General features: G+C 37.3%; 1 protein-coding gene across 1 annotated transcript; it reads right to left on the bottom strand.

Annotated features, from left to right (window-relative positions):
- Nucleotides 1-6,426: 6,426 nt before the first annotated feature.
- Nucleotides 6,427-12,263, bottom strand: pctp (phosphatidylcholine transfer protein). The gene is made up of 6 exons (XM_010792318.1): nucleotides 12,079-12,263; nucleotides 10,990-11,107; nucleotides 9,900-9,979; nucleotides 9,582-9,753; nucleotides 8,906-8,973; nucleotides 6,427-7,587 (listed from the first exon to the last, which is right to left on the bottom strand). The coding sequence occupies exons 1-6, from the start codon at nucleotides 12,205-12,207 to the stop codon at nucleotides 7,513-7,515; spliced, it is 642 nt and encodes a 213-aa protein (XP_010790620.1). The 5' UTR covers nucleotides 12,208-12,263; the 3' UTR covers nucleotides 6,427-7,512.
- Between the last annotated feature and the right edge of the window lie 291 nt (nucleotides 12,264-12,554).

The following is a 12,554-nucleotide window of genomic DNA, read 5'->3' as shown; positions in this document are numbered from 1 at the left end:
TGAAAATTTGTCAATACTCTTATCAGTTTACCAATAGTACCGAGAGTTTTGTTCACGAGCCGAACTTGTGCAAAGTAGTATCAATCGAGATTTACTAATCTTTCCTTGATCACTTTTTTCAATGAAATGAATTTTTATTTAGTTGTGATTTTTATGCGTCGAAAAACACGAAACAAGACACCGTGTTTCTCTTTTCGGTAGGGGTAGTAACATCCGTTAATTAGTAATACTTATTAGCGTTTGTTATTTTGTGTTTTCACGCAAAAAACCGAAAAATCTACGAAAAACCCGAGGTAGACCCAAGTGACGCACCAATCTGCCACCCAGAACCCGCTGATCAAAAATATCGGGCCGTACAGCGTAAATGAATGGCCACGAAGTCCTCTAACTGTAACGACAAAAGAGCTACACCTGTGTTACCAAAAGACGAATTGACAGTGTGTCAAATGGAAACTAATGGCACACACATTTCAGGGTATTGTTTTGTTATGAATGCTTAGTAAACAGTTTTTAAGAAGCCATGGTATTAAATCCAACTAACTTTGAATTTATTTAAAAAAAATTAAGGAACGTCCGGTGGCTGCAGAATCAACCCCCGGTGGCACCAGCAGTGAAACCTCGACCAGCACCACCGAGGAGTCCTTCCACTTTGATGCTGAGCGCTGCACTCCCCTGGCAGAATCCACCATCTGCACCACACCGGCACCGCTCGGAGAGAGGCCAAGCACACTCAGCACTCGAAGGCCTCCGGCGAAGCGCAGGATGATGATACTAAATGAGATACTGTCTACCGCTGTTCATTGTTCAAGATTGAAATGTAAATGAACAAGCCGGTTTTCTGCCCCTCTATTCACATGTAGCCTTTCATACGTGATGGTTTCGTCATTCTCGAACTGTTGTGGAGCAGAACTATAAAGTTGCAGGATTAGTCTCAAGTACCTCAATATAATTATAGTATGTCTGCACTTTAAGTGCTCATTTCATCATTCATTCATGTATTTTATATTCTACTAAATCTGAATCAAACCATAAACAAGGTGGCCTGTTGGGATTACTATATATAATATATCTGCATTATTTTATCCAACTTTATGCTTTGCTCTTGCTGCTTGTTTTACACTGATTTTATATCTTATTTCTGACTGATGTAAAGCACTTTGAACTGCAATCCCCTGTATGAAAGGTGCTATACAAATAAAGTTATTATTATTCTGATGGATGTTTCTGCCCCTCTGTTCATTTTCCCATTATCCTCCTCAATCTGCCTAGAAGTATTTTAATGTTGTAGCTGTTACTATAACCAATACTAATGCTAGGGCTGCAACTGACAGTTATGTAGGCACATTGTTATTGTTTCTTATCGCTGTGTTATTAAAAGAATAAACACAAATAGCACGATAGGCAATGCAAAACTTTATTTCGTACCTTCATACACACAACACAACATTAGAATGAGCTTTTATCTACGCCTACATGATTATAATCTGTCAACATGACAGGAAAATCCACATGACATTAATACAGAGCGGGCAGAACCCAAATCCAGCTCCAGTGCCGCACAAAACATGTTTTCGATGGACGAGTGAAAATGGAACGCACACGCTATTTGTTGTTTGTTTATATCACGAAGTCTGTTCTTCTTCTCTGTCTTCCGGTTGTTGCCTCTTTTGAATGACGAATACACACTACCATCGCCTGCTGGTAAGGAGAGTTATTGCCACTCACGCACTGAAGTCTTTGCGGTGTGTTCCCGTGCGACACATGGCCAAGACGCAGGAGAACACGGCGACGCAACAGTCGGCGTCGGGGAGTCCTCTGGTGACTGCTTGGTGTGTCAGGGCCTTTACTTTATATGAAAGGAAAATAGCATTTTCTATTTGACTTCCCATACTTGTTGTTTCCAATCTGTCTTTATTCATATCATCTAATATAGAGAAGTTATTTTATTTAAGTAAATGCTCTCATTTTGGACAGTATATTTTAAGATATATTTGAAGATAGAGTGTTTCCCCTCTTGATTATGGCTGGATCCAACTTTATTATGTTTTTTTTTTTTTTTTTGATGACTATATTGCCTTCAGATTTATTTGTATTGTACTTAATGTATGCACGCCACGTTACTGAACAAACTAATGTAAATTAAGGCATTGAGTGATTCACCGGAGAGTTTAGGGTTATAGTCTTTCCTTCATAATGTGTAATGTGATGGTATTAGTAAATAATAAGCAAGATTTTGACCAGTCAATGTACAACTTCCACCAGCAGAGGGCGTAAAAACATCAAAAATCTGTCAGACTGTCAGCTGGTTACAGTTTGGCGCTGATGCATCCTTGAATTGGTCTGCTTTGTGTAAGACCGATACACATTTAATGCAAAATCAATTTGACAAAATAAAAACAAATGTATCTCTTTCTAGTCCGAAATTGTATTTGCATCATATACTTTACCAGGGTGTTTGTTAAACATTATACACCTGATTCACCTCACGTGTTGTATAAGCAGTTTTATAAAACACATGCACAATTCTACAGCTGACTATACCATAAAATTAAAACTATGAGGCCACACATTACAAAAAAGAAGAAATCGTAAAGGATGTTTTCCCAATGTAACATGTTCAATTTCATATTTGGCATAGTCTTCATTATCACATTACATTACATTTCATTTAGCTGACGCTTTTATCCAAAGCGACTTAAAATTACCAATTAGGGACATTCTCCCTGGAGTAACTAAGGACCACACTAGTGGTGGCGTTCCTGGCGGGATTTGAACTCACAACCTTCCGATCACCATTTGTTTCTCCATCACTGACCTGATCAAATTCATCTTTAAGGTTATGACATCATTTCACTGAACAAGCTAAAGAGAAAACCGTAAATGAACTTCAAATGTTTGAACATCTCAGTGTTTGTTTGGTGGGAGGACATTGGATAGTCTTAGAAACCTATTTCAAGTTCAATTCAGCATTCTGGTGCACTTTAAGAGGAATATCAAAAGTTACATTTAAAGAGCCTTTAACATTTGTAACATTTCAGCATTAAGATGTCTAAATAAAGACTAAACTTATGTGATAAAAGTTGTCGAGCAGCGAACTTGCATTATTCAAAATAGATAAGAAATAATGTCGATATGTATGTCAAAATGTATATTCCCTTTGACAAGCTGACCTTTTATCCGGTATAAACTATTCTTTCAAATACAACTTTCCAATTGTTTCACATCGTTCTCATCATTAACTCTATATTTTAAGGATCATAGTTGCCAAATATGTCGGAATCTTAAAAGATCCACAAGCTGAGCATACTTTAGCTGCAAATAAAACAAAAGTCACAACCTACTCTACCTGCAACCTTATTTGAATCCTAAAACAATAGTTAATGTGGGGAAAACGTCTGTATAGCAATGCAGGAGGAGTCACCGACTCAAAGGAGTCACGGGGAGAGCTGGAGCTCTGATGTCAAACACTGATGGGTTCATTTGGAGCTTCGGCCGGAGAGTTCACAAAACAAGTCCAAGAGCCAGAGGTTCTGACTTAACGGTAGAGTTGCCGCGTCAATTCTGAAGAACTCTACCCCAGACCCATGTATTTAGCTAGTTCAGAGAGAATAATCAACATTGTGCATAACAAGATATAATGATAACACCTCTATCAGCTGACGCCAACAGGCAGGAACAGGGAGACAGAACACTGAGGGCACAGAAGCCAAGGTTACAGTTGCGTGTGCTCAGCCAGGACAGAATGAACTGATAAACTGGGTCAAAGCTATGGGCCTTGGAAAATATTTCCCCAACAGTTNGCGACCCACTCGAAACGGGTCCGCGACCCACTTTTGGTTCGCGACCCACCAGTTGAGAACCACTGCTCTACAGGACGAGTGGCTTTCACTGAAACTGTGATTTCTGAGTTTATTTTACAGTTTTGGTTTGTCTGTAGAGGAAGTAAAGAAACCGTAACTTGGGATTTCATTGTTGTTTGAGGTGCAATATATGACTCGGCAGCNTTAATGGTGTTAACTGTTGGGGAAATATTTTCCAAGGCCCATAGCTTTGACCCAGTTTATCAGTTCATTCTGTCCTGGCTGAGCACACGCAACTGTAACCTTGGCTTCTGTGCCCTCAGTGTTCTGTCTGGTTACAGTTGCGTGTGCTCAGCCAGGACAGAATGAACTGATAAACTGGGTCAAAGCTATGGGCCTTGGAAAATATTTCCCCAACAGTTAACACCATTAACTTCGATGAAGGCCAGGAGCTGTCTCTCTTTTTAAATGTCCTTTAATAGTGCTAGGACTCTTAAACCACAACAAATGTTTATCTGGATAGAACCACATGAATAGAGTCAAAGCAAAGACCCATCTCCATTATATCATGCCAGACAAACAGTATGGAGGGAAATAAAATACAACAGTCCACCAAAATCTTCAAAACGATCACGGCAACATGACCTCATAGGAAACAAAGAGCATCTTCTTCCCTCAGGAAACATCTGGGCCAACACTTCAGTTCCACAACTGATCAAAAGAGGCAAAAAAAACAGGGCGTGTCACCACATGATTTTACTTTTAAGTCTGTGGTGGAGAGTAATCAGGAGGATAATAGGGGCAACAAGGAAATGACCCTGTAATTCATTGTTTCCACTGAGCACTCCTGTGAGGTAGCAAGAAGTGCAGGACCTATACTGTGTATATCATACCTAGTATAACAAATAATTTACTAACAGATATGATGCAGTGTCATAACATAATATGATCAAAACTTTACTTTATAGAAACACTGAACTTCAATGTAAGTTGTCTTTCTCAATCTGGAGTGCTTTATCAAACCAAAACACTAAATATCTGTTCAAATGTGAGGATTTGCAGCTTTTCTCCATTTAATATGGCTGGAAATTGAATTTCTTTGGATTTTTGACAGTTAGAGACGTCACCTTGGGCCTGGGGGAAGTGATCATTCTGACATTTAAAAGACCAAACACTTACAACTCATCAGATTTATTGACAAAAACAAAATGGTCGAGGAAGTATTCAGATCTCTAAACAAAAGACAACTAAACAAAATGTTTGAAAGATTTAACAATTACAAAATAATGTATACATTATTTGGTCAAATGTATATTGTATTTGGAAGCTTTCTCCACACATTTGGTCTAGTGGTTGATTTTCATAGTTTGGGTTTTCAAGTCTTACAGCAGCAGCTCATTGAGAACCATGGTTTTGGAAAAATACATAATATTACCTATCATTAGCAGGCTCTGGATATTTGTCATCTTGACCTCAGCTGCCTTTCTGCCTCAGGTATAGCCTTCTCCTGACTTGACTAGGCAGAGGGTTTTTTGGAACTATTTTCTGTCACAACCAGCAACAAAAATACAGAGTAGCCACTAGCCAGTTAGCTAGTTAAGAGTGGGCAGGTATAGCTAGCAGGCTAACGTTTAGGTTTAAAGTTAAACAGCTAAGAAATAAACAATTCTCATCACAAACTAATTATAAAAAGAGTATACAACCACTTACCCATATTTTTACTGTAAGCATTATTCCATGAACATATTGTCAATTAACATAATACAGGCAACATTTGGTTCTTACCAGCAGCAGGACCTCCACCTGGTCAGGATATGTGTACCGTGAAAGGCTGCGCACACTAAGGGGCTGTCTCTAAATGTGCCTGCGCGCGAATGCAAAAAAGTAAATACTACAGTAATGTAAAACGTTTGTTTTAAATATTATGTATTTCTCTTAAATGTGAGAAAGCTTTGGAGAAGTTATGGAAAATTATTAATTATGTTCAATATGATGAATGAAGGAAAATAATCCATATGTATCATTTGTTCTCGAGTGTCAAATGTAGGCCTAACTGTCCATATACTCAGTTGGCGTGATTTGTTTCTGCAGTTCATATTATATAAAGGGACATTTTTGAATGCTTTAATTGAACACTATACATATTGTTCAAACTTAATTGAACCAAAGTCATTCACTTGCTAAGAAAAATAAGGCTTTAAACATTTCCAATCAATACTCAGTTATTATAATGTCCACCCCATTTATATCAATGAAGGCTCAAAACACAAACCACAGCCTGTATAACAAATACACCTCAAAAGCACCACAAACCACATCTTACTACATTTTTGTGAACATATCATCAGCATTAAACTGTTTCACACACTAAATCAGACCGACTTTATGCAGGTAGAATTTGTTGCAGGTCTGTTGTATTATAGTGAATTCGTTTCAGTAAGTAACTAATAAACTGGCAACTGGGTGTATAAACGGTATTCAAAATGTCAATGGCAAACACTATAGTGGTGATTAGTGTTGCAAGGAGGACATCATGTGCTAAGGTTACCATTTACTTGTAAAGCATCATTGTGTGGTAGTGGATGTAAGATAATGGAATGCTGCAGAAAAATAATAGACAGTTAACTACATTTAAAATGAAAGTTTATTTATTTTACACATCAATATTACACAGTAATAGGCCTTAATTGTGTAGATTAAACCATATTCACCTCAACTGTAGCACTGAGGTACAGCCTGAGTATTATCTCAGATAGTGTACCTTCGATAATTTGCACCCAAAATCAGCATAGAGTATCATAAAATAATTTTTGCATAACAAATAAATCCATGAAAATGAATCACAAGAAGCCCATCGAGTGGCATTCCTCGAAACATTTGTAAATTTCACTACATTATAACTGATGAATGAATTACAACCAAATGAAATTGTCAGGGGCAAGATTGCAGTGTGACTTAATCATACAGTACAAAGAATCACATTATATTGCACATGTAGAGTTAAGAATCTAAAAAGATGTTAAAGTTAAAATGTCCTATGCAAGAAGCTGCAACCAAAGATTCAGTTTGTCCTGTGCAGGGTTGGCAACTCTTTTCCAATAAAAGTAGCCAGCACTAGCTCAAAAAGTTGCTAAAAGTCACCACATGGAGCAATACAAACATTTGCATATACATTAAAAGTAACGGTTGTGCTTGATAAAGAGTGTTGCTGAGTATCATTGGAAATTGACAATATATTGAAATAATATAATAGGAAAAGAAAATATAATACAATTGCATATGTTACTTGCTTTTTCACTGATGATCTGAATAAATTGCTAAAACTTGGTGCTAGTTATTTCTAGTAGTGGCCAGTCAAGGCACCAATTTTAATACCACAGGGGGGGTTTAGTTGTCCTTTTCCAATTTAAAATTCCTAAAAGCTCTAAAATTCTGGAGTGACTGGAGCTTGATTGCACAGAAAAGATAATACAGTATTGATCAATACAGTACAATGACACATAATTGATTTCCCAGCAGCCTAATGAGGGTGGCCGATCATGCCTGAGTCAAGAGCATGCTACAACAACAAAGTAGTAGCCCACGTCATGCCACATTCACCCCATACGGAAACATCACATTTGATCATACAGCATCAGAATACCTCCCAAGACTGAAACAAGAAATATAAAATGGAGTCCTTGTGCATGAGCCATTGTGCCGTCAGTTGCATTCATTTCTTCGTGCAGAATTTGCTGTAGTTTCTACAGGCCTTCTGCATGTCTGTTAAGAAACCTGGAACCCCAGTCTGTTAAAGACAAACAGAATAAGAGCATCTATCAGGGAGTATTATGAACAGATGTGCAGAGAAGACACACCCAGGTGGGGCAACAAAGAGAGGAGTTTGTTGACATCATCTTGGAACACATCTGCTAACAATAATGATGGAAAACCATAAAGCAGGCCGAGGGACGGAACTCTCAGAGGCCTGGGAGAGAACCCTTTAAACACCCTCTTTAAAGTAGATCCACGACGAATGTGTTCAACATACAGTAGTGACGTATTGCTTTAATTAAATGGTTTCTTCAAACTTACATATGTCAGAGAAAGTATTCCTTTAATTACATTTATTAAGATGCTTAAAATAAAGTTTCCCTGTCACTTTTAGGCTTTTCCATGTCATGGCTTTTATTGTTAACAATGTTGTCCTCTTACTCTGAACAACAGCAGCAGCAGCATTAAATGCTGTATATTTTTATGATGAGATATTTTTTCTTTGGTTGGAACAAATGTGAAATTCCACACATAGAAGCAAACAATCAACCTAAGGTCAGTTACACGCTAGAAAAGAAAATACTTACATCTGGCTAGATGCATAGAAAATCTTACTTTGGTGGAAAAGAGGTATTAGACATCAACATTTATAAATATTTCACTATTTTGTGGCCTTCTGGTGTGTCGAAAATGGTCTCAAGAGTGGATTAATCTAGAAATGGCTTAAATCAAAAATGTATTTCCAGTTTTTTCAGCTAGGTTTGTTGTCTGGCAGTGGAAACATATATGTAAATGAAAACGGATGAGTCGCAAGTTTGGCTGAATAATTAAAGTTAAAGTAAGTAAAGTTGGCCATGGAGAACAGGATGGTACAATTGTTTTTCCCCAGTGTTGTGGATATTATCACATGACATATTATAAAACAAAGTTAGAGATGTTTTATTTTTTCCAAATTTTGTGCAGCTAACAGATCTAAGGAAGCAATACCGTATCTCCATATGCAACCATTCAAATCCGCTTCTTTGCAGAAAAATATCTCCAAACAAATTTAATGTACATAAAGTAAACTCACATTTTCTTAAAGCTCAATTGTTTATTTACTTCCAAAACTTGAAAATGTAAACAACTTACAGAACGAAATGCTCTAACCAGTCATGCTAAAATTACACTTTACTAATCCCAATGAGGAAATCATTTGCATGTAATCCATTTGTTCAGCGAGGCCAAAGCGCCAAAAGCTACTTATTACATACATACATACAGGTTTACAGCTTCTCCTTTTTTTATTCTTGCATTGTTTGTATTCATTTCAGGAATATTAAATAAATTAAAAGAAAAATGTGTGCACTGACCTTCGCTGCCCAGTTCACCAGCCAGGTGGGAATCATGCCACCAGGGTTGTCAAAGTAATTCATGAAAACTGAAGAAAAAAAAATATTTTTATTTTTGACAGTTAATGACTTCTACCATTAATTAATCAACTGTTTTTTTCATTGAAATTTTTTTTTTTTTATGAAAAGAAAATACATTTCACAAGAGCTTTTCCTGCCAAATGCTTAGATACTTCTTTTAAAAGTTAAAAGGGTTAGGTTTTTGTTGTTTTTGCATACATTTTCCCTATTATTATTATTTAGATTTATATCGAACATGTTTTCATTGACATCACAATATGAACTTCAGACATATTGTCCAAGCTTATCTACAAATATTCAATTCATAATTAACTAATCTGAAAATGCCAGACACCTTTTTGCTGCATAAATGTCTTGAACAAGTGATTTGTAAAGAAATGTCCGTCAAACTAATAATATACACGTTTTAACTGTACTAAACACATATTTAAAAACACTATGTTGCTGCGACATCCGTCTTTTGTTTTCAAATCCATTAAGTTGCAGATCTGACAAATTACACAATGGACACAATGACGTCAAAGACAGACAAGGAAGTTGTAGTACGACCGTCTGGCCACTACCAAAGTTTGTTTCAACGCCCTGCGAACTTCCTGGTTACTTGTTACTTGGTTACCTTTGGTTCCACAGCCTCCGTCGCTCTCCAAGGCCACGCTCTGCTTGTAGTCTTTGACCCGCAGCACACCACTCTTTTCGGAACACGGCGTCTCTGGAGCACTTCTGGCCAGGATCACCCAGATCTTCCTGCCATCCACATCCAGGTCTCTGCGCTCCCTCATGTACACATACTGAGGGTTCAGCTGTTAGGGAAGACTTTTTGGGGAAATATGCTCTCCATTACAGTATGATTTCAACTGTATAAACTATACTTTATGCTTAAAAAGGTTAAACCTTTAGTGTTCACATTGTTTGTTCGTTTAGACCAGAAGGATACATCTCTGTTTGACATAGGAAATGGGTATTTTACTTCCCAGTAGATTGCATTTTGTCCACCGAAGTCCTTCTCAAAGAGCTCTGAATACAAAAACAAGAAGATCAATTACTCAAAAATGGCTGTTAAAGATGAATTGAATATGTGTGTCCTGTTTCAATCTCTGAGGTTACTCTGTAATTTGTTGTTTTTCATCTCTTTTGGTAAGCAAAGGAATTGGTAAGGACATTTTGATGTTTTTCTTTGGGTTAGGGATAATCTGCCCATGACCAAATTATGGAAATAGAAATGAACAATAAACAATTAAAAGCATTCAGTAGGATACATGTGATTCAGTTCAGTACATTTACACCTACTAGATTATAAATACAATGGGGAGAACCTCATGTTGAGACTTCAAATGATCTAAGCCATCACACGTTATACAGTAGTTCTTGACTATTTCATGTAGGAATTACAAGTTACAAGAACATTTTACTGCAGAAATTAACATTACAAAAATACATATTACCTCCTGCACAATATTGTTTGCAAACATGTAAATATGAGCCACAGTTTCCCCTTTATAGTCATTTGTGCATTGTTGAAACATGGTTATTTGGGCATAGTTGGCTAACAATTGTGTGCAACTGACTGCTGGTCGACTTTATTATAGGAGGGGGAGACACCATAGCAAATACAAGAAGACTCTGCTACAACCATAGACAACAAACTACCCCAAAATGCCACTTTAGAAGAATAACCTACTTTAACTTCTTATAATATCACGTTGGACAAAAATGTCTTACTGTTTCTAACAGACTAGGGAGATACAAAAGGACAACAACATGTTACCTGCAGGTTACTGTAGAGTTGCATGGAGACAAGGACAACAGATTAAGCATGTTATTTCACTGTATAAACCATATACAGAACACTCGCTCTAAGAAGACAGAAGGTTAAAGACTGACAACAGAAGCTAACGTTTGTTACAGGCTAACAATAATGTGTGAATGTCAGTAATGTGTTGAGGAATAAAACCAATTATTATGAGGGAAAGTTGATTTGGATGGAAAGGAGAATGACAGTGAGAACCTCACTTTATTTGTATTACCTTTCACATATGTATCCCAATTTTTCCGATACGTCAAGTCCATGTAGACCTCTGCACACAGCTCTGCATTGCAGTTGTTGAGCACACCAAATACTTTGTACTCATAAAGTCCAGTTTCCTGAAAACAGCACATGAAATGTCTCTCTTCCAAATGTTTGCTACACACCACAACCACAGTATGTGACTAATCCCATAACCAAACAACTCTCATTAGAGCGGTGTGCATTACATCCTGTCACCCAAAGTGTGTTGGATTGATCCAAAAGCATGGAAACCGTTCTGAAGACACACCTTTCACAATGAAAATTGTACTAAACCCGACAAACTGCATTTCTAGGCACATATTTTGTGCCTGAAAGTGTGTCAACATGAAGAGAAAGTCAAGCCAAACACCATTCACAGAAATATAATTGTAGTTGTGTTGTGTTCCCTTGGCAGAGAACAGCACAAAAGGGTTTAATCCAAATAATTGCAAAAGATTATCTGGATTATCTCCAATGAAACTACAAAAACATATCAAGTTTACATGACTTTTGTTTTTCAGAATGAAATGTATGTGTAGGCCCTATTGGAGTCAAGGAGGTATAGTTCAAACACAGTGAGTGAATGACGATAACTTGGGTAGCTGCAGTTTAACATTTCAATTTGACTTGATCTTTTAAAAAGCTACTGCCTTGATGGGCCAGATGCATGCCGAATTTACGGGTGGATCTTTACAATTTACATAATGCATTAAATCAGGTTTGACAATGTGTGTATACGTGTCCAAACTAAAGCAGAGGCAACTTTAAATTGCCACATTTGTAAATGGAGTTTGGTTAGACTGGTCCAACAGCTCTCAATTCAATTTCCGGATAGTTCTCATGTTGGCCGCTAGGAAATCACTGCAGCGGTTTTTTATTTTTTACCCATGTTGTCATCAAATGTATCACTCTAAAGATAACAATCTTATCAATTTTGGATAGACAGGAAGTCGGTGATGATACCGATAATACACAAGGAAAGCCGATACGGAGTCATTCATTTAGTCACGAGCAGCCCTCTTCCTGTTGTAAAAGCAGCAGTTGTATTTTAAATTCTTATAAATACCTTATCGTGGAGCCGGTAGATCTTGACTCCCATGGTCTCGGTGAAGAGTTCCCATCCTCCCTCCAGCTGCGGCTCATCCAACTCCTTCCACGCGCTCTGAAACTCCTCATCTTTAAACTGCAGCGACATGACGGCTCGCGCTCGTTCCTCTGATAACAGACACCTTACCTGTCTGTCACAAAAGCGAGAGCACCACTTCCGGCTATGGCTTTCAAAATAAAAGAGCTCGCAGTTAATAAATGCGTCAAACTGGAATAACTGGAATTACAGTAACACTTCCATTGGTAGAAATGTAATTTTGGGAAGCAAGTATTTACAACTATAAACCAATATAGCATATTGATCATTTATACAAATATATGACAAAATGACGCATGCGAAAAGACATGCCACTCAATGTATATTTAAAACAATTAAATAGTTGTTTAATTACATGTAGCTCACTTCTTCCCAATCCCAACACAGGATTTTAATCA

The sequence above is a fragment of the Notothenia coriiceps genome, unplaced genomic scaffold (assembly GCF_000735185.1).
Source record: "Notothenia coriiceps isolate Sejong01 unplaced genomic scaffold, NC01 NC01_scaffold00036399, whole genome shotgun sequence".
Classification (NCBI taxonomy): Eukaryota; Metazoa; Chordata; class Actinopteri; order Perciformes; family Nototheniidae; genus Notothenia; species Notothenia coriiceps.
Note: the sequence above shows the minus strand (reverse complement) of the source record. Positions and strands in the feature narration are given on the sequence as shown.